At 41.1% G+C, this 20,564-nt stretch overlaps 1 protein-coding gene across 1 annotated transcript in view; it reads right to left on the reverse strand.

Annotated features, from left to right (window-relative positions):
* Positions 1-20,564, reverse strand: part of SEMA3G (semaphorin 3G) — a 101,283-nt gene that overhangs the window by 53,512 nt on the left and 27,207 nt on the right. The window contains exon 2 of the mRNA XM_048490611.1: positions 4,766-4,926. Coding sequence (XP_048346568.1) covers positions 4,766-4,926 — 161 coding nt within the window. The remainder of the gene's footprint in view (positions 1-4,765; positions 4,927-20,564) is intronic.

A 20,564-nucleotide genomic window follows, 5' to 3' on the forward strand; every position in this document is an offset into this window, starting at 1 on the left:
GTGTGTAAAGGAACTGAGAAGACCCAGCACAGAGTATGAAAGTGGTCAGCTAGACAGGAGGAATAAAAACAAACACATGGGTCCTTGACAGCAGGTGCATAAGCCATTTATGTGGAGATAAAAAATTATTTGACACTTTGCATAGAAGTATATAGCAGATGATAAACCTGTAGAAGTGGTTGGAGTTGGTCAAGGTATCATTAAGAGCTTGCTACTAGAAGGATTTGTAAGAGAGTTCGCAGCTACATACAGCCTCTTTGTCCCCTCACTTGCAAACAATTTTATTTCAATGAATACTTTAATACTTTAAAAGACAAGGAATGATTACTACATTTGGCAAAAAATGCCTTCGGGGACAAGGCTAATGTCCCTCAGGGAGCAAGAAAGGATGGACTATATCACCTTAATCTATATATGCAGAAAAGTTATCTTTTTCAGAGATGTGCTCATAGACAATGAATAAATTTATATGCTATGGACACAGAAATGTTAATGCAATTGAGCAACTTAAAAACCAGAATTTAATTAAAATATGCAAATTGTTTGATACCCTCAGGAACAGAAATATGAAATTTGCATTAAAGCAAGAGTTTGAGACTAAATTTTTAAAAACTTCAGAGCAAAAGTAGAACCCCATATCCTCTGGAATTAAAAAAGTGACATGTGTGGATCTTTTAAAATGCAAACCCCTTCTGGAAACAAATATTTTCTAACTTTTATAGATGATTTTTCAAGGTATATTGTGACCTGCTTCATTAGACTGAAAAGTCAAACACTGGACAAATTTAAGGTTATATTATTCTGATAAATAAAATTCCAGAGAATATCGATTGCCATACACACTGACAATAGAGGAGAATACACAGGAAATGAGATGAAGAATTTTTTTGGCAGAATGTGGAACAGAGCATCAACTGGCATTTTTGTCCTGAAATGAATGGGATAGCCCAGCACACGAATCACTCCCTAACTGTAATGACTAGATGCATGCTGCATGAAGCAAAATTACCTGAAAAGGGCGAAAGTTAATACAGCAACTTACCTGCAAAACAGACTATGCACAAAGGGTGCAAGTACTATACTGTATGAATAGTGGTTTCGCACAAACCCAGTGTGACATCCCAAATGATAAGCACTCCAAGATGGATCTTAGAGCTGAAGAAGGGATTTCTGTAGGCTATACTCTGGCATGCAAATGATACAAAATCTTCCACCCAGAAACAAATGTAACAAAAATCTGCAAGGTGATCCACACTGATGAAAAGGAGAAAGCAGATTCCAGTGAGTCTACTTCAGCAGAGCAAAATTAAGCGCAGCAGCCAAACACAGGCTATCCGAGTACCATGGACAGTGCACTTGAAGCACCTGAAGGTCAAAGCACCATGGACAGTGCACATGAAGTGTCTACAGAGCCTGTGCAGCTGGAAGGAGACATGTCAGATGCTCAGCAAGATCTAGCAAAGGAGTACCACCTTTGAGATTTGCTTATCTTGCAAAGGCACAATGTGTTTCACAGCCCTCCACATTGGAAAACATTTCAAGAATGCCTACCAAAGTAGCAGAAAGGTAGAGACAAGCTGCAGAAGAAATTGATTCAAAACAATACATGGAAGAACTGCAGAACTGCCTGGAAAGAAGGCAGTAGGATGCAAACAGATCTTTAAAACCAAGCATGGAGCAGAAGGGAAAGTAGGAAGATACAGCATAAGGCTAAGTTGCTAAAGGCTACTGTCAAAAGTTTGGAGCGGACTACAATGAAACCTTCGTACCAGTGGTGAGACACACTTCAGTGAGACTACTCTTAAGCACTGCAGTAGCAAGAAAGATGCGAATGGAATGTCTAGATGTAAAGACTGCCTTTCTACATGGAGAAATAAAACATGGAACAGCTACCAGTATTTGAGCAACATAAAGAGCATCTGTGGACTAGAACAAGCTGCTAGATGCCAGAATGAGAAACATTTACCAAATAAGGGTTTCAACAAAACAAAGCAGAACCTTGCCTTTTCTCAAGATACAGACATAACAAATAGACTTCCATTTTGATATATGTGGATTATCTGAGACTAATTCTATTCTATAAAAGTAAAGAGAACGGTGATTAAAAAGTTTAACGTTTGAATAGTGAAATATACACTAATATATTGGAATACAAATAGATAGGGAAGAAGATGGGAGTTATCTTCTTAACCAAAAGCAGAAAATATTGGAATTTGTGGACTTTATGAATATGAAGTGATAAATCAGAGAGCTTCTTCTTGTTTGCAGAGGGATCCCTCTGAAGACCCCTATCTCCTCACTCAATATCTATTGAGATTGCCAATAACTACAAAAGCTGAGAGATCTGGGCATAGCTGTGCACTTGGCTGAACACCCCACAGAGGTTGTTTCCATTCCAGTCCCAACGCACTAAACCTGCGGCTCTCCAGATGTTCATGGACTACAATTCCCATCAGCCCCTGCCACCATGGCCAATTGGCAGGGGCTGATGAGAATTGTAGTTCATTAACATCTGGAGAGCCGCAGGTTGCAGACCCCTGCACTAGACCCTCTTGTCTGTGGAGGTCAAGTTGGAGGGGAAGTTTCTTCTGGGTCTTCAGCCATCCCTGCTGCATGCTGGATATGAAAGTGAGAGATGCCATCCCGGCTCCTGGCCGTGCAAGAAGGAAGGGGGGAGAGATTTGGGGAGGACTCCCTGGTTTACCTGTCACTGCATGTCTACCCCATTGAGTCCCACCTAAGAAACTGGAGTACCTGAACAGTTGCTTAAATGGAAGACTTCACCCACAGTATGGACTTTGCTCTCCAGGCTTGGTTTTGATTAAAAGTGCTACCCCTGTTGTACAAAGTGCTGTCTCTGTGCTTTTCCCACCACTACAGTGCTGTACTACTCACTCTAAGACCACACAGCAGGTAACTGTTAAACAGCATCTTGTGCCAAGCTCCTTATCTTCTGAGGTGTGTGGTTTACTGGTCAGGGGAGCTCCCATTGGCTTCTGGGGAGGGGACTTGGCCTGCACCAGGGAGCTTCCCCATTGGTCAATCCCTTATTCAGTATCCTAAGCATTTTTCAACCATGGAGGTGATGCTGTGCTGATGGGGGACATGTTTAAAAACCTTATAATGTCAGTCTGCAGGGCTGATCCATCACTTTTGATAACATAAGTTTGAGCCTGAAAAAGGAGGTATTTCCAGGCACCAGAAGGTTCCAGGGAGCAGACTAACTTTCTCTCCACCTCTGTCCCACCCCCTTTTATGCTGGCACAGAACTCTAGCTCAGCATACGAAAGCAGTGAAGCGACGCTGGAGCACAGAAGCTGCACAGCTGAGTTAAATTGCTTTATCCCACAGAGTTACTGCAAAAATACACCCAACAATTACTTTATAGTACTCCCTCTCCAAGAAAAATCTGACCTTAATTTTTTTTCTTGTCACAATTTTGCTGGGTTTCGATGCAGCAGTTGATTCAATCACTTAACATAAATGATTTGATTAATCTTTCAGTATAGTATAGTAATTTTACATAACTTGTCCAGACTCCCCATGGTTCCAATTTTCCAATTATATTTAATTGCAATATAATTTCCTTTGAGCTAGAAGTCTCCTAATATGAATCTCCCCCTCTTCTCTTCCAGTCTTGGCTGGTATCAGATTTCTGGCTTCTATTTAATTAGTTCCTTGCTCTGGGCTCTAAAGCCTGATAAAGTCTAGATTTGAAGAGCTCCTTTTTTAAAACTTCATTTATAGCCCTCCTTTCTTAATGAGACTCAAATTTGACCAGACAGTATAAATAATACAGGAAAACAAAGAAGTAGGCCTAGGATGATTGAACTGGAAAACAATACACAAAAACTGCCTTAAGGTATGACATGCCATAATGCAGAAAGTAGGCAACAGAGCCTTCTGCTCATCTCACGTTTCTATGGGAAAAAGAGCTCCTCTGAAGGATAATTTCAACGTTGGGGTAGCTACACAGATCACTGAAGAATGATAAACCACACTGGTTTACCATTCAATAGATATAATGTCACACAAGCACATACTCAATGTCTAGCCCACATGTACTCAGCTGCTTTACAGCAGTTCCAGGGATTTACATCAGTGACTTGTATGCACTTTTACGTCTTTTTTTTCCGTGTGTGAAATTGGAGAACCAAAGCTTTCTTTGTGCTATCCCAGTCCTAAACCAGCAGCATCCCAAATTCGCTTATTTATAGGGTTGCCAACCTCCAGCTGTAACCTGCTATTATAATTGATCTCCAGATGACCAAGATTAGTTGCCCTCAAGAAAATGGCTACTTTGGAGAGTGGACTCTACGGCATTATACTCTGCTAAGGTACCTCCCCTCCACTAACCTTACCTTCCCCAGGTTCCACACCCAAAATGTCAAGTTATATCCCAACCCAGAGTTGGTAGCCCTATTTATTTCCCCCTCATACCCCCCCACACGCCTTCCATGATTCAAATCCATGGAAAATGAGTATCCCCCACTACTAATATGTGCCTATCTTGTGTAAACATACATAGTATATTGTAATTACACATATGAGCTGAAAGTCCTTCACCCTTCCTATGAATTCACAGGCATGATCACTTGGTATACATAATATGGGGATAGTAATGCTAACGTACCTTAACTAGCTGTTATAAGTAAAATGGACAAAAGCATGTATATGAAATATTGAGTATCTCTAAGAAGCGCTAGAGATAGAATAAGCACTGGGATAAAAAGGGTTGCATGCATTAGTGTCTTGTGAGCATTACCTCCTTGGCATCCATATTGGTTTGATCCAGTCGAAGAGAGTACAGGGTGTCTTTTCCTCCAATGAATAGGCGATCACGGTATTCATCAAGGTATAACGATCGAAAGTCTAAAATTCCCCGGTGGCCAAGAAACAGGACAGACCTGTTCGTGGCCAAAAGATCTAAAAGGAAGAAAGAAATCAAATGGCAATAGAAACCTGCAGGTGATATCAAAGAAATTGAAAGTACATGTCTCCATCGTAAACCAACAAGTACTTGTTCACTCTGGGAAGTTACAGATGTTCTTCAGGCATAGCCTGACACAAATTGTTTACAACTGAAATCACACATGCATCATAAACTGCAAGAAGTTTGGAAAGGAAATTTCTGCATGTTCATCAATCAGTTTTGGAAGCCAGTGCAAGCATCCTCACATTTACTATTTTTTTCTATTTTTCGTAAGTGCTCTGCACAACAGTAACAGAAAGGATGAAAAACGTTTTAAGTAACATGTGTGGATTCAGCCTAACTCCCACACAAAAATGCAATTAGGACTGACAAAAAGGTACAACTATTTTTCAAAGCAGTTTCATTGTAATTAGCCATTGCTGGATTTTGCCCATTATACATTTCCCAACTGTTTATACATTTCCCAACTGCTCAGAATTCACCCAATACAAATTACAAGGAATAAATAACTTTAACAATGATCACAATCCCTCGGTAATCAACCCCATAACAGACACTGGTTACAGAGTAAACAGCACTAGGTGTGTGTGTGTGTGTGTGTGTGTGTGTGTGTGTGTGTGTGTGTTTAAATCTGTTCTCATAAAATTATATAATTAGACATACCAGAAAGTCCATTCAGTGTAGCCATCTACTTAAAGGTTGAAAAAATCTTTTTCACTACAGATCAGCCTGTGACACAAATCATTCAGCCTCAAAAATACATTTTACAGCAATCAAATATAAAACTCATGACCTTCTAATGGGGGTAGGGAGAAAAACAGGCTGCTCCCACTGCTTCATGGCCATCACATCCTACCCATTACGTGTTCATAAGAAGTTATAGTTTGTCCCCAGATATGAGTGCAACTTGAGACACAAAATGCAGCAACCTTGCTGAAACTAAATGACTGGGGTCTGATAGGAAACATCCTCAGAAACCTATTTATGCCGCCTTGACTTCTATGATGGAAGAAAAAACAGGTGTACGTTTATATATAAAGAATACGGCCACTGCACTGGGGCAAGAGCAAGTATTATAATGTGGCTGAGAAATATGGATATTTTTAACATAGCTACATACATACAACCATCTTATCAACTCCATGAAGTTATTAAACTGTAATTCAGTGGCAAGTAGAGGGAACAGGACACAGGGCAGAGGTTACTGATATATATCTATGTCAGGCTGTTCTAGTGCAAAATGGTTTATTTTCTTGATTAAATAAGTGGGGAGAGGAGTGTCAAAGAAACTGGACAATGTTAGTTGCCAACAGCCTGGAGAAAAAGCATCTTCTCCCTTTGAGAGAAGCTTAGTGGGAATGTTACTTAGCAGGTGATGTTATTTACCAGCATGCCATGAAAAGCTTCATCTCCCCATTTGCAGACACCATGCTTCTATTAAAAGTACAGAATATTTTCCCCAGGCTTATGGGCAATCCTAGATGAAGCAGAAAACAGACCTGAACATTAGCTGAACTTTCCATCTTACCCAGAATAATAACAAAGCAAGTTGGCTGTGGAATAAGTACAGAACTGGATTGGGTGGACTATAATCCATTGGGAATTAATCTCACCAGCCTGCAAGGTTTTGTTTTTTTTTACAGCCAGACAGGAGACTCAGGTCACCGAGCAATTTCTGCAGCTCAGAACAGAACTCAGCACTCTATCTGAATGACTTGAAGAAGCTGTCATTATCTAGGAGTGAAGACAGGAGGGCTATTTATTGCTGATAAAAAGGGTAAAGATAAATGCTTTATTTAGAAGTCCATCAGTGTGACAGGGATTATCTCCATTCTTTCCTGAAGCTGCCAGGGGCGGAGAATTATCAGCTGCTGCTGAGAGCTGGGGTAGCTTTTGAAGACTCTGCGTGTGAGGCATTGTAAAAGGACATAAGAGCAACTGTGCAATAAGGAAAGCGAAATGGGCAACATTGGGGCTTTGTGGGGAAAGGACATGTAGAGATGAAATTGCCTAACTGAAGAATAACCCAAACAAGTTTTTGCTACACTGTTTCTAATGCTCCTATATGCAAGAATTCCTCACACCTACATGCCAAAATGTAGACAATGTGTTTTAGGGAAATGCATGTACCTGAAACTGTTAATATTAGCATTTCAAGCAATTTACAGGAGGAGACTTCTGTTGCAAAAAAACAGCCCTAAACTTAGACTCTGGAGGCCACCACCCAGGTGGAAGACGAAAGAAATGGTGTATGGACGGCACTGCTGAAGACATGTGTGCTGTCAACCTTACCCCTGAAAATGCACAAAATCAAGCTATTTGGCAAAGAAAATGTCAATGCTAACCCCCTCAAGGGGAATATAGCCCTAGAACAAGAAGAGCTCCTGAAAATGCAATAGTTCAAGATCATGTCCAGAAACATATGCACCCCAAACTCCACCCCCACCCCTGGCCACAGCTGGGCATTTGGTCAAAAAAGTGACACAAAATAAAATACAAGATTTGAGAAAGGGCATTCAACTTAGGAGATGGTCTTTCAGCAAGTAATTGAGACAACAGTCCTAATCAGGTCCACTCAGAATCCTACTCAGCCTCAGCAGAGCACCGAAGCATTAGAAGACCATGGTGTCACTTTATCCATTTTCTTCAGTTATCTCTACAAGCAATGCAATCAACAAATGATGATTTCATCTTAAGAGTATAAACAGAAATGAAAATGCAGTGTGGTAAGCAAGTGCCTCAGAAAACAAGGGAAAGGGAAAATTCAAAAGCCTGAAGGTCTCCCAATAAAAAAATCTTCTAGAATAAGTGGTTTAGTACCCTTAGGCCATCAGTGTGAGCAGCAATTTAAATAAAGCTGCTTCTCAGTTAAGGGAACAGCTTCCAGAATCTCACATAATAAGATTGTAGCATAAATTGACTGCTAAGCTCTTTATCCACTGTCTGAGTAACTGATGCCCTGAAGCACTTGGCAATATATGCTCAACCCCTGCATATCCTCCTGGATTTGGGGAAAGGGAATAAGAAGGGATCAGTCCTAACACTGCCATATAATCAACTCCATCTGAAGTGCATTCCCTCTCCCATATTCCTTTTGCATACACACATCCAATCTTTGTCCCCACACCTACAGAACACAAGAACGTGGATGATAATCTTTACTAGTCATATTGGGCCAAATATTAGGATTCCTACTTTATCAGGCAGAATGTGGGTTTATTTCCTTCTGTGAGGTACACTTTGATTTATTCAGTAATATTATTAGTACCTACATTAAGTTTCTATCAGTGCCTCACTAGTCAATTCCATGCAGGAAATCCATGGAATTTCGCCAAGTTGGACTAAGTGATACTGATAGATGTGCAGTGATAACGGGGGGGGGGGCAAATCTGACCAAGCTCCTTGAGCATCATTTACTGTGTAAGCCAGCTCTGTTAGGTTCAATATATGATAGGATTTTACCCTCAATTCACTCAAGGTGCAGCAACACCAAACTGATGGGGCCTTGTGCAGAAATATATATAATGAACTATAATGAATTTTTAATGCCCATTCTAAACTCTATCAGGAAAGTTTCAGATGCTCAACACATGTCTACATAGTATAGAAAATCCAGTCCTGATCCACAGTCACTGCAGACAAAGTGGGGCAATGATTGCAGGTGCACAGAATGGCAGGGCCAATATCACTATAAGGGATTAATGGAACGTATTGCTTCTGTTATTCTCACTTCTAGCATTAGAAGCTGAAGCATCTATCTGGGAACTTTACATGCAAATATTTCTTCAGCACAACACCATTTGTGCTGCATCAAACATTTACCATTGCTTGAGCCATGCAGAACCTCTCAGTAAAGACACCGGAGGCCAATCCACAGTGCACACACACTAACTATGCAGTGAAACCTCTTATTGTCTTTACTATCCCAAGAGTGACATGGAAGCCACAAACGAAAAACAAAGTGGCGGATTGAGAAAGTTCAACCAGATTTGAAATCCAACCTCAAAATGGAGTTGGAGATGCTTTGTTTATTGTACCAGAACTGAACCTGAACTGTAAAATGTATTCATTTTTTTGAACCCAAATCAGAAATATAATCCCTACACAAAAACTGATGACCACTTCAAAAATAAGTTGTTTAACAATCAGAAATTCTTGAAGGATCTTTATGTTAGAAAAATCCTTTTTCTCCTTCCTTCTTAGGGAGACAGGCAGGAGCTATGTTTCCCCAAAAACCAATGGAAAAGAGAGCAGAGTTGGTCAAGAGAGATCTGACACTAACAGGTCTCTTAAATTTACCTTCACCACAAGCACAACTGTTTCTCAGCTGTGGTCACAGGAAATAGTAACTAAAATATGGGCTAAAATTGAATTTCTTAATATTTGTATTACAGATAGTACACTGGGGCTGACAGATTGTTTTACGAAAAATTACCCAGAACTTCCCTTTATAATAATTTAGTTCAGAACTAATTAAAATATCACAAAATGAAAAGCTTTTGAATTCCAACTCAAAAGCACACTATTTTGTAATAATTTGGATGATTCTGCTGTGGTTAGAATGTATGTATGTATGTATGTATGTATGTATGTATGTATGTATGTATGTATGTATGTATGTATGTATGTATTGATTAGCATACATTAGCCTGAATTAGTTATGGTTTTCTGATCAGCCATGGGCTGGCACTTCTTCACTGGTCAAGGCAGCATCAGCATGGAAGGGCATTCTGGGGGTGTTTACAGGGGCAGAACCAACTTTAATCTGCCCCCTGAGGAGTTTTGGCACGGAAGACCCCTTTTTGCAGGTCAGGCTTACACCAGCCATTTACTACCAGTCATTCAAATGGTGGCATGCAACAAACAAGTTGGGCAGCCCAATCTCAATGGGTGTGGGAGCTTGAAGGTGGCTGGGGATGGTGTGCCAAACATAGAGGAATTGGCTAATATCCATCAGGCACAAAGGTCTCATTGAATGACACCTGAGATCTGTATAATGTATGAATCTATAATAAGAAAAGGATGTGTCCCTCCTTTTCAAGCATAAGTCGTTAGAAAATAAAGTGAGGCACCTCAAAATTGGATGAGACTTTCAGAAGGCTTATGAGAGTTACAGTGACAGAAATAAAGGGAACTGAGGTCTCTTGTCTTATATTATCTTGAGAAATTCCTATCCTAAAGTTGCCAGCTCTGAGTTGGATAATACTTGGAGATTTGGGGAGTGGAGCCTCAACAGTGCAGGTTCTGGAGAGGAGAAAGACTTCAATGGCATATACTGTCATAGAGCCCACCTTCCAAAGCAGCCTTTTTTTCCAGGTAAATTTATCTCTGTTGCCTGGTATTGTAATTCCAGGAGATCTCCAGCCGCCACATGGAGGTTGGCAACTTTATCCCACCTCCATGCTATTTGCAATGGATGCTAAGGTTCTTTGTGACAAGCATGACTCGTTAAATATGAAGCTTGGAATCTCAAAATTGGCCACCAGTTTCAGGATGATGATGGAACTTGGGAGTGCCAAAAATGAAGGGAATTGGATCATCCTGGTGCAGATTAGCTCCTGAATATCCTTATGCTATTTGCAATTTGTTTTGTTTTACTTTTGTTATTGACATTCCATCTTTCTCATTCCGATTCAAGGCTAATTATATAGTGTAAGTCCAAGACACAGTGTGTGGAGTTGCGATTAGAGTGTGTGACTAAGATCTAAGAGACCCCGGTTCAAATTATCAGTCTGCCATGGAAGCTTGTTTGGTGAGTCTGGGCCAGTCACATCCTTTTAACCAAGCATACTTCATGGGGTTGTTAATGGAAGGATAAAATGGAGGACAAGAGAATGATGTAAGCTTCTTTGGGCTCCTAAAGGGGAGAAAGACAGCTTTGACTTCACAAAGCTAACACTGGCTACAGTTCACACATAAAAAACACAATAATAATTATTGATGTTGCTTTATTAAGTACTGCTGCAACTCTTTTTGCAAAGAGGCAGAACTGATCGTTTATTATTCAAACTACTATTAAATATCTCAGGTGTAGGGAACTACAGAAATGGCAAGCATCACAAGTGGGGATAAACATACCTATATTAAAAGTTGCCTTCTTTTTAGGGCTCTCTTCATATCCTAGTTTTTTTGTTTGGGAGGGCATTGGATGATTTGGCATATTGAGTGGGCAGTTTGCAAAAAGGATTCAAGATTAAGAAGCACTGGAGCAGAAACATCCATAGTGGGAAGAAGACAGCTTCCAGGCAGAAGAAACAAAGGAGAAGGAAGTTTCACGGCTTCACATAAACTATGACCCCCTGCCAGGTGGAGGTGATTTGCGTCACTTCTGCAACACATTAGTTCCACTGAATAACAGTGATAAAGCATGTGATTTGAGAATATAAATCCCCCAGGGGATTGTCTATTTGATACATGTGAAAGCAGATCTGAGTCTGCACCGTGGAATTCTACAGTCTAGCTGTTTCAGGAATAAGTTCACTCTTAGACTTGACCTTAGAAAACAGGAGTTCTTCATTGTCAGAGAGCTCCATACTAGATAGGAAAGGCAGAGTAAAGGCTTCTAGCAGTCTGTCTAAACTAGGAGGGGGTGTGATTATAGAAAGCATATCCATCCTTCATAGTGGACAGAGGAAGAAAGAGAAAAGAAATGGAAAGAACTCCTAAGAGTAGTATTCTGAGAAACAAAGGGATATCAGCAGGAGTGGACAAAGGAAATATCAGACAGCACCATATCTACCCCTGTACTAACTCTCTACTGTCCCCATCTGAGACCCCAAAGTCTGTGTTAGCATTAAATGATATTGTACAGTTCATTGTTGCAACGATACGTGCAGGAGTTTCTCACCTGTAACAGCAGCAAATTCTCATCCCTAAGGTTGGAGTCAGGCACTAGTAACATTAAAACATTCCCCAGCTGTTAATGTGCACAACAAATGTGGGGACCAGCATTCCAGCTGTTCTGAAGGCATCAGCCCACTGTATTTTTGTTGATTGCAACTATTTCCAGCTATAACTTCATGAAGCAAATCCAAATACTTTGGTATGTTTTTTCAGACAGGTGGTAAGAATATGGCTACCAATCATCTCTTTAGAGAACTACATATGAAACCCTAAAGTCACTACTCAAATTCAGCCTGATAATTTAAGGAGCAATACATATCCATTGATTCACAGAAACAACAGAACAGTTCACATTTTGTAGGACATATTTATCATAGACACACAAGGACTCTGGTTAATTCACAAGTGCTTTCCTCTGCCAGCTCATCCTAACCTCCAAAACACAGTATTTTTTTTTCCCTTTGGAGTGGAAGTTTTCTGAACTAAGCACGAATATTAAGACAGAGCTGAGAGAAGTAGAGAAAGGAGACGAGTTATACAACTACTATGCAATATGTGGCAGAAGTAAAATAATAGGAGTAGGGATGCTCGAACACTTGATCAGGAAGCCAATTTATCAACAGATTGGTCATGCCTGTTTGGCACAAACAGGAAATATCTTACTGCCTCCCTGCCTTGCAGGAAGCAGGAGGGAAGAACAGAAGCTGACTTTCCACTCTCAGCTAAGTAAAGATATAGTAAAATGTTTTGGGATGACAAGAACAGGAGCCAACTCCCAGATGGTTGTGGGGAAGGGGAGTGTCAGATGAACTTGGCTTCTGATCTCCTTGATGGATCCCTGCAAGGCTGGGACTCAGCAAAAAGTTTAGGAGATGACTCCTATTCACCAGCTGCTTTCATCCAGTGAGCAAAGCTGAACAGATCTGGGAATCAGAAGATCTGGGAATCAGCTAACTTCTACTTGAGACAGTAGAAAATAGTATGTTCAGCTACCGAAGAAGTTTGCTGCAACAGTTGCAGCATTGTAAATAAGAAATTACTTTCTAATCTTGGATTAACTTTATTGTGCACTTTCTTAACTGGTCTTCAACTATGCTCAAGGAATTTCAGGACAGAAGCAGCTCAAAGAAGCCCATGGTTAAGGCAGATCTAAAGGATGACAGACTCTGTATTCATTGATGCTATGAAATATTTTTGTTTGTAAACAAGACTCTCCTGTACCACATTACTGAAAACCAGGAATAAAGTTCTGAGTGTTTGCCATAGGAGGAATGAAAAAGAAGAGAAAAGATGCAATGATTTAAGGAGGTTTGAAATGTGTTTTAGAAGGGATGTATAATCAAGAAGCTAAGAAGCACAGCTGATTTGAACCCAGGTCCGCCAGGACCATGCTAATCACCCTGGCACAGATGATGATTAAAACTATTCAGTGATTGAGAACTCTTGCTTGTCTCTAAGGGCTTAAAGAAATCTTGACTTTACTTCATTCCCACATGCTGCCTGTATACCCAAACCATTAAAATTTCAAAGACTGCACACTGGGATTCTATTGTGGCCACACCGTTCAAAAGCTTTCACCTTTACATCACTCATCTGAAGTTGAGATGGCCCATTTATCATTAATCTTTATGGGATAGTTACAGCTGAATTTTACTGGGCCTGAAGGATATACATCAGGAGAATCCTATTTTGCATGGGGAGAACGGAACTCTTCTAATCATGCCAGACATCGGATCCTTCGCTGCCTTGCTGCAGCTGTAAACAATAAAACAAACACCTTTGGCGTTTTGCCCTGGCTGTAATCCTCCTAATTATGTGAAGGTATGCAGGTAGTGTGATCATCACCAAGCAACCATCATTTATGGAGCTGAAATACCATCTGCAGAACTCCCAGAGGAATTTTCAACTGGGCCAAAGAAATATCTTTCTATGGAATAGCTCGGATACAGCCCTACAGTACTTTTCTCCACGGACACCACGCCAGAGTCTCCAATTGCAACAGCTGCTCCTATTTCTCAGTTTGGCTTCTTTTCTGCAAGGATTGTATCTTTGTGGAATGAGGCTGCTCAAATTGGGGCAGAAAGCAAAGATGGGTCATTTTGCTCTGCCATGTTTCTCAACCCACTGGAATTTTTCCACTGTCACGCCTCTATGTGGGCCTCTTTCCCTCCTGCCCTCCCACTGGGCAGCCTCCTTGTAGCAAACAAGTCTTCTTCACCACACATCTGGAATGGGTTTGATAGACTACACATCCTAATTCCAATAAAAGGAAAGATATTTCATGCTTTGCTGCCAAGCCTTGTAAGAAGTATTGCTTTGCTCCTCTTCATGGCTGTCAACTGCGAATTGGGATAGAACAGGGAAGCAAGCTATTAAAACAGTAAAGGCAGATGGGTCACAGCTCTTTGCAAACCTGACTGTCACACTGCAAAAGTGTCATAAACACTTGCCAGTATCAAAAACCACCCTGTTGTGGATTAAGTACTGCTGTGTCACATGCCAAAAATCCTACACATTATAATGAGAGATCAGTGCTACCCGAGGCCTTTGCCAATTTACACATTACCTGCTTCAAGGTAAAGTCACCTGAAATCAATATAAGCCAGTGATAGCACTCTCTTCCTCCCCTTGTGGAAAGCACAGCCAAAGGGAATAGAGCAAGTAGTACAAATCTTAGAAGGGAAAGTGTTTTTTGTTCACTTAATAGACCAGGGAAAAATTGTCAGAGAAGGATGCATATGGCAGGATGAATTACAAACAATGATGTTGCTTAGTTATTACTCTAAGAACTTACTTGTACCTCCAAGGGAGGATGGTGTTATCAAGGATGGTTTGTACATGTGTATATTAGACAGGAATAAGCCCTTAAGTTCAAACATGAAAATGTAGTTTGCCCCTGCCTATTCTCCTAGCCACTCTAGTCTCTCTTGTCTTGCATGAAGTAGATAATGAGAGTGGGGGCCAGGAACCCCAGGCCCCACTTGGGCAGGTCACGTGGAGGACGTGTTGCCGAGCCGCCCCCACCTCACAACTGCACACACACACCCCAACTCCACATGGAGTTTGGGAGAAGAGGTACAGTGAACACTGACCCAGCCAGTGTTATTAGCCTTTGGGCTTTGGCGGGACTGGGGTGGAGTGGGGCTGTTCCGTGGTGGCTTAGCCAGTCCAGTCCAGTTTTAACTGCAGTTTAAATCTTGACCCAGACCATGCTGAGCCACATCAGGAAATTTATAGAGATTTGAGAAGCCCTTTAAACAGGGAGGGGGCGTGGACAGATTTGGATTGAGGAAGGAAGTGCAAATTTTTCTTGCCCTCTCTCCCAGCTGCTGTTTACCTCATGGAAGGTAACCTAAAAATGCGAGTCTTTCAAGAACATTACTAGAATGAAAGGCTAAGTTAGAATTAAGCCATGAAGAAAATTGTGAAAATGTCTACTGTCAAATAACTGCACTCTAATCTAGTACAGTCAGATTCCAATGAGGATAGATAAAATTTGCAAAAGAGCTGGAGCTCAGCATTACTAGCTTCAGACTAATATCTTTTTCCTTAGGCTGCTCTTCAGTCCACCTCCTCCCTCAGGGCTCAATTCCCTCTCAAAGCCTCCCATCCATATATCTGTTCCCTTCCTATTAATGAAGTTTGTTTTAAGAGCCCACCCCCACCCCACAAATCCCAGTTTTGTTTTCTTTAGCTGTGTCATTTATTTTCAGTTGACTCTTTGCTTATTTGCATTGGACTGTGTAATTATTTCTCAAGAAAAACTGGCTGGGCTCTGTCAGGGCCACAGTCACCTGATCCTGTGAGAGACCAGACACACAAAAACATTTATAACCCAGCTGGGGACCACAACAAGCATCCTGTCAACCGAACTGAGAACAAGCACAGAGAGAGGAGAATAAACAAGAGACTTGTGAAGGAGAAGGAGAAGCAGGGAAAATAATTCCCAGAGATAGGGTGAGATAACACACTTCAGAGGTTATGAATAAATTCAAAAGTGCTGACATTAGGAAAGGAAAGCAGCAATAAATGTGGCACAGCTTGCCTAAAAACCAATAGTGGGATATATTCTACTATTGGTTTATACAAACGCTAATTAGTAAAACCCACAAGGTCCTCCTAATCATGGAACTCCTGCATCAGATCTAGTTTGACTTTATTTTTATTTATTTATTTATTTATTAGATTTTAAACTGCGCATCCCTTAAGGGCTCTGGGCAGTGTACAACAGCCCAAAACAACATTACACACAACAGGCCAGGAAGAACATTACACACAATAAATAAATTAAGTTAAAAACAATTCACAGATAGCAGCATTAATATAGTACAATAAAGTTATGAACAAGTGAGTGCTGGGGAGTCACCATAGCACTATACTTTTTATATAGAAACATAAATGGAGGCAAACAGCACTCGCAAAGCAAGCAGAAGATCTTCAGAGTACAACATGTGCAGCCCCACTCACAGCATCTCCTGTTCCACCTAAACTCTATCTATATTTTATTAATTTACAACATTTTATCTCACCCTTCCTACAAGTAGCTCAGGGTGATGTACGTTACATTCTATACCCTGTTCAGGATAAAGATGGCAAGAGATCTGTGAATTCAAACCACCATTTCCTGGTTACACTCTAGAATGCTCCGCAGGTTGAAGATTTTCCTAATTCTGTCCCCAAAACTTTGATTTAAAGACCCAAGCAGAATATTCTAGAACAAGATGGTTAAGAAAATGGCTGATAAATTCACAAATCTCCCACCATCTTTATTTTGAACAGGGTATTGTTTATCTTTAATAGTAACCCTAGGTAGGTTCAACTGAAAGAGTGTGACAAGCCCAAAAGTCACCCAATAAACTTCATGGTGTACTGTCACCCAGAGGCGTAATGTCCATTGGGCAAGGTGGGCAGCTACTTGGAAACTTCTGTGAAATTTTAAAATGCAGGGTTTGTTTTTGGGTATTTTTTAGTGTTTTTCCATTTTTTGAATGCAGGGGGTAGGGTTTTGGTGAAATTTTGGTGCCGATATGAAAAAAATTGAGCCCCCTGCAGGAACATCCCAGAAATTTGCCCAAGAATATTTGTTCTGCATTGAGTTTTCTGCACTGCTGTCAGTGGGGGGTTGCAGGTTGGGGGGGGCACATTTCTGAAGGCACAGCCTCAAAGCTTTCAGGGTCTCATCAGGAGACTGCCTTGATGATACCCCCCCTGGTTTGGTGCAGTTTGGTTCAGGGGGGGTCAAAGTTATGGACCCTCAAAAGGGGGGCCCCATCCCCCATTCTTTCCAATGGAAGCTAAGGAGATAGGGGCTACCCTTTTGAGGGTGCATAACTTTGTCCCCCCTAAACCAAACTGCACCAAACTTGGGGGTAGCATAAGGACAGTCTCCTGATGATATGCTGAAATTTTGGTGCTGATATGTCTAAAACCACTTTCACAGGCACTTGTTTGTTTGGTGCAGGCAGCTTTAGAGACAAGTGGTGGGACTGCCCATGGGGAGGCATCCAACTCAGGTTTTGCCCAGGACTCCAGTTTGCCTCGTTATGCCCCTGGTGTCACCCCAGAATTAGATTTTAGGCTTCCTTGTTTTCCTAGTTTTGCATGAGTTTACGCATCTTTGTACCACTCAGTATTATGCTTATTAGTTAGTTGCTTATGTATTAGACTAGACTATGTCTTATATACTCCCTGTACTCAATATATTGTATCTATTACTTGTGTTACAATTTAATTAATAGTTTTGATTCTTTATATTAGACGGTTCTGTCTGTGCCAGAAGTCTATGATACATTATTCCTACCCTGACCATTTGGCGTTGTACTGATAATGGCATTTGCACATGGTGAGAGAAAGGAACAACCTTGATGCAACATCTGACAAGCTTAATAATGCTTTGAAATGTAATCAATGATGTAACCAATATAGTGAAAATCCTATATAAACTGCACCTTTTCGCTGTCATTTTGCCTCTACTCTGGAAGCGAGACCTTTGCTGCAGAAGGTATCCTAATAAACTAGTGATTTTTTATACTTTGATCTCTTGCCTTATTTGGCCTCTGAATCTTTGAGAACATAGACTGTTACCCAATAGATGTAACAATGGCAAAGTGGAGATTTGAATCTGGTTCTCCCAGAATCTAGTTCAACATTTGAAAAGCAATCTTGAGCAGGTTGTGGTGGGTTTTCTGGGCTGTGTGGCCGTGATCTGGTGAATCTTGTTCCTAATGTTTCGCCCGCATCTGTGGCTGGGATCTCCAGAGGTGTATCACAGAGAGCAGTCTGTTTTACACTGTGTCATCTTGAGCAGGTCCATTCAGAATCCTACTCAATAGGGCTTAGTCCCAGGAAAGTGTAGCTGTGATTGAACTATTATACCAAGCTGGCTCCCTATATCTAAAAACTAAATTCTGCATAATTTACAAACAGCTCTTCCTTCTACTGAGGGAATTGTTTATTACAAGCTGCCATTGTTACTGCACTCCCAATGATGGGGAATGATCCCCATTTATAAAGAAACCATTTCTTATAATCAGGTTCCATTCAGCTGATCACCCTGAACTATTCAACCAGCAATTAGCCTAACAAAGGAATGGTTAGTTGGTTACTATGTTAACCATGTCTGTGCTGTTTAGAGGAGCCTTAAGTACCAGAGTTTTTGAAAATAAAGGCTGTCAATTCTAATGGGGAGAGGGGTATTGATCATACACCAACAACCTTTCCAAGATGGAATGACATCTCTCTCCTCCGTTACTTATTGTGTCTTTGCTTAGGAGTCATATTCAACATTTGACCTTCATACTTCATATAATACTCCTCGTCTGATTTGTGCTTCTACTCTAAGGGGAAAGTTTGGGCATGCTGCCCTTATTTTTATAATAAAGTTTTATGGTATTTTGTTAGGGACATATAGCAGGCTCTGGGGATGGACATCAGTGAATTTAAATGGATAGCTCTTGTTCTAATTCCAGATGTGGCGTCACTGGAAGGTCACTGGGCAGAACAATCTGTCCTCAGCTTACATGGTCACTTCATCTTCCTCTCATAAGAGCTTTATAGCACTGAAAGAAATTTTACTGCTAGGATGTTCCTTTCAAGTGGTCTTATGTTCTTTAAAATATATTTTGGTTTCACCTCAGTCTCAAGGCCTTGAGCTGGTATGCATGTTGTTGTTTTTGTTAACATACTATTTTATTGTTGTAAAAATAATTCTATGCCAAGAAAAAAAGGCAAGCAAACCAAGTTGTAACAGTTATAAAGCTAATTGGCAAGACTATCTTTTATCTGATTGTTCCCAATCATAATAAATAACATCCGTCAGCCAAACTTATCTGTACTTTGAACATTATTTCTTTTGAGATCCTTAATAATACCTCAGTTCTTTTAACACCACAATGTGCCAGATATAATTAAACCAATTGCTTCTTGATAGGTTTCTACTTTTCTCTAGTTTGCAGTTATTGCCATCTTTGCAGCTTTATGGAGGCTGAAAGCTAGCTGTGTATAAGAGGTTGCTATATTTTCTTTTAGATAACATAATAAGCTTGTCTTTGATTCCAGAGGTATGCTTCCCCCAAAAAATCACATAAAATAAATTGAACTATATATTGTCAGAAAGGCTGAGTATAGAGTCATACAAGAAATATATATACTAAATCAGCATTTAAGCATACTATATTTATATTTATAACTAGCAGTACCCGGCCACACGTTGCTGTGGGTTATTTATTTATTTATTTATTGGTTGGATTTATAGGCCGCCTCATCCCCGAAGTTGCTGTGGTGAAATGGGAAAGGAACAGTAGCAGCAAATCAATTGCACAGGCCAGCAGTATGTTAACCTCATGGAAGCCTTACAGCCTGATACACAATGCGTGTCGCACTGAGTGTGTGTGACCGCATTCCTTGGGGGGAATGGAAAGGCACCCCTCCCACACATCTAGGCTGGCTGGTCATGATCCTTTACCTGGGAGTAAGTTTGGTTGGCAGCAATGGGTGTCGCTTCTGAGTAAACCCTCTCAGGGGCGTGACGCAGCCATTCAAAGTATGTCACGGTTGCTTTCCAAGCTTACTCCTGAGTAGCGTTGGTGCCTGGTTGTCTGAACTGTAACTGCAGTATTCAGGGAATCTAGGCTGGCTGGCCCCTCCCTCTCTTCCCTTGCATGCCACCCTTCCCCCTCCCTCCCTCCCTTCTCCCCACTAGGGTGGGTGGGACATTTCCAGATGCTGGGCTCCCTCCCTCCCCTCCCTTGCATGCCACCCCTCACTCTCTCCCCTCCCTCACTTCTCTTCCCTTGCATGCCTCTCCCTCTGTCCCTTCCCTCTCCCTCCCTCCCTCCAGCTGTCTTTTACATTCAAGCTTGTTCCATATGGGTGTGGAATATGGGTGAAGAAGTAGTTAAGGGAGGGCAGAGTGAGGAGTGTGAGGATGAGCTGAATGTGTATGAGAGTATGTGTGTTGCGTGGTAGTAGTGGGTGAGGCATAGAGAGTGAAAGGTACCTGCATGTGAGGGGGGAACCCCACCTGATGTCTTACACGGCAACGTGTGTATGGGTTTCACTTCCACTCGAGTTATTACCTATGTACCATTTCCACTGCTCATATCTGGCCATCTGAGCGAACATTCTAAGGGGACAAACATTCTAAGGGTGACAGCTACACACAGCCAGTCCTTCACCATGAAGCACCAGGAAAAGGGTGTTTTACCTGGGCCAGGTGTGAAATTTCAGGTATGTGAACATCTAAAAACATTCTCACCTGGCTGACTACAGTTGCTGGGAATTTTCAGAG

The sequence above is a fragment of the Sphaerodactylus townsendi genome, linkage group LG03 (assembly GCF_021028975.2).
Source record: "Sphaerodactylus townsendi isolate TG3544 linkage group LG03, MPM_Stown_v2.3, whole genome shotgun sequence".
Lineage (NCBI taxonomy): Eukaryota > Metazoa > Chordata > Lepidosauria > Squamata > Sphaerodactylidae > Sphaerodactylus > Sphaerodactylus townsendi.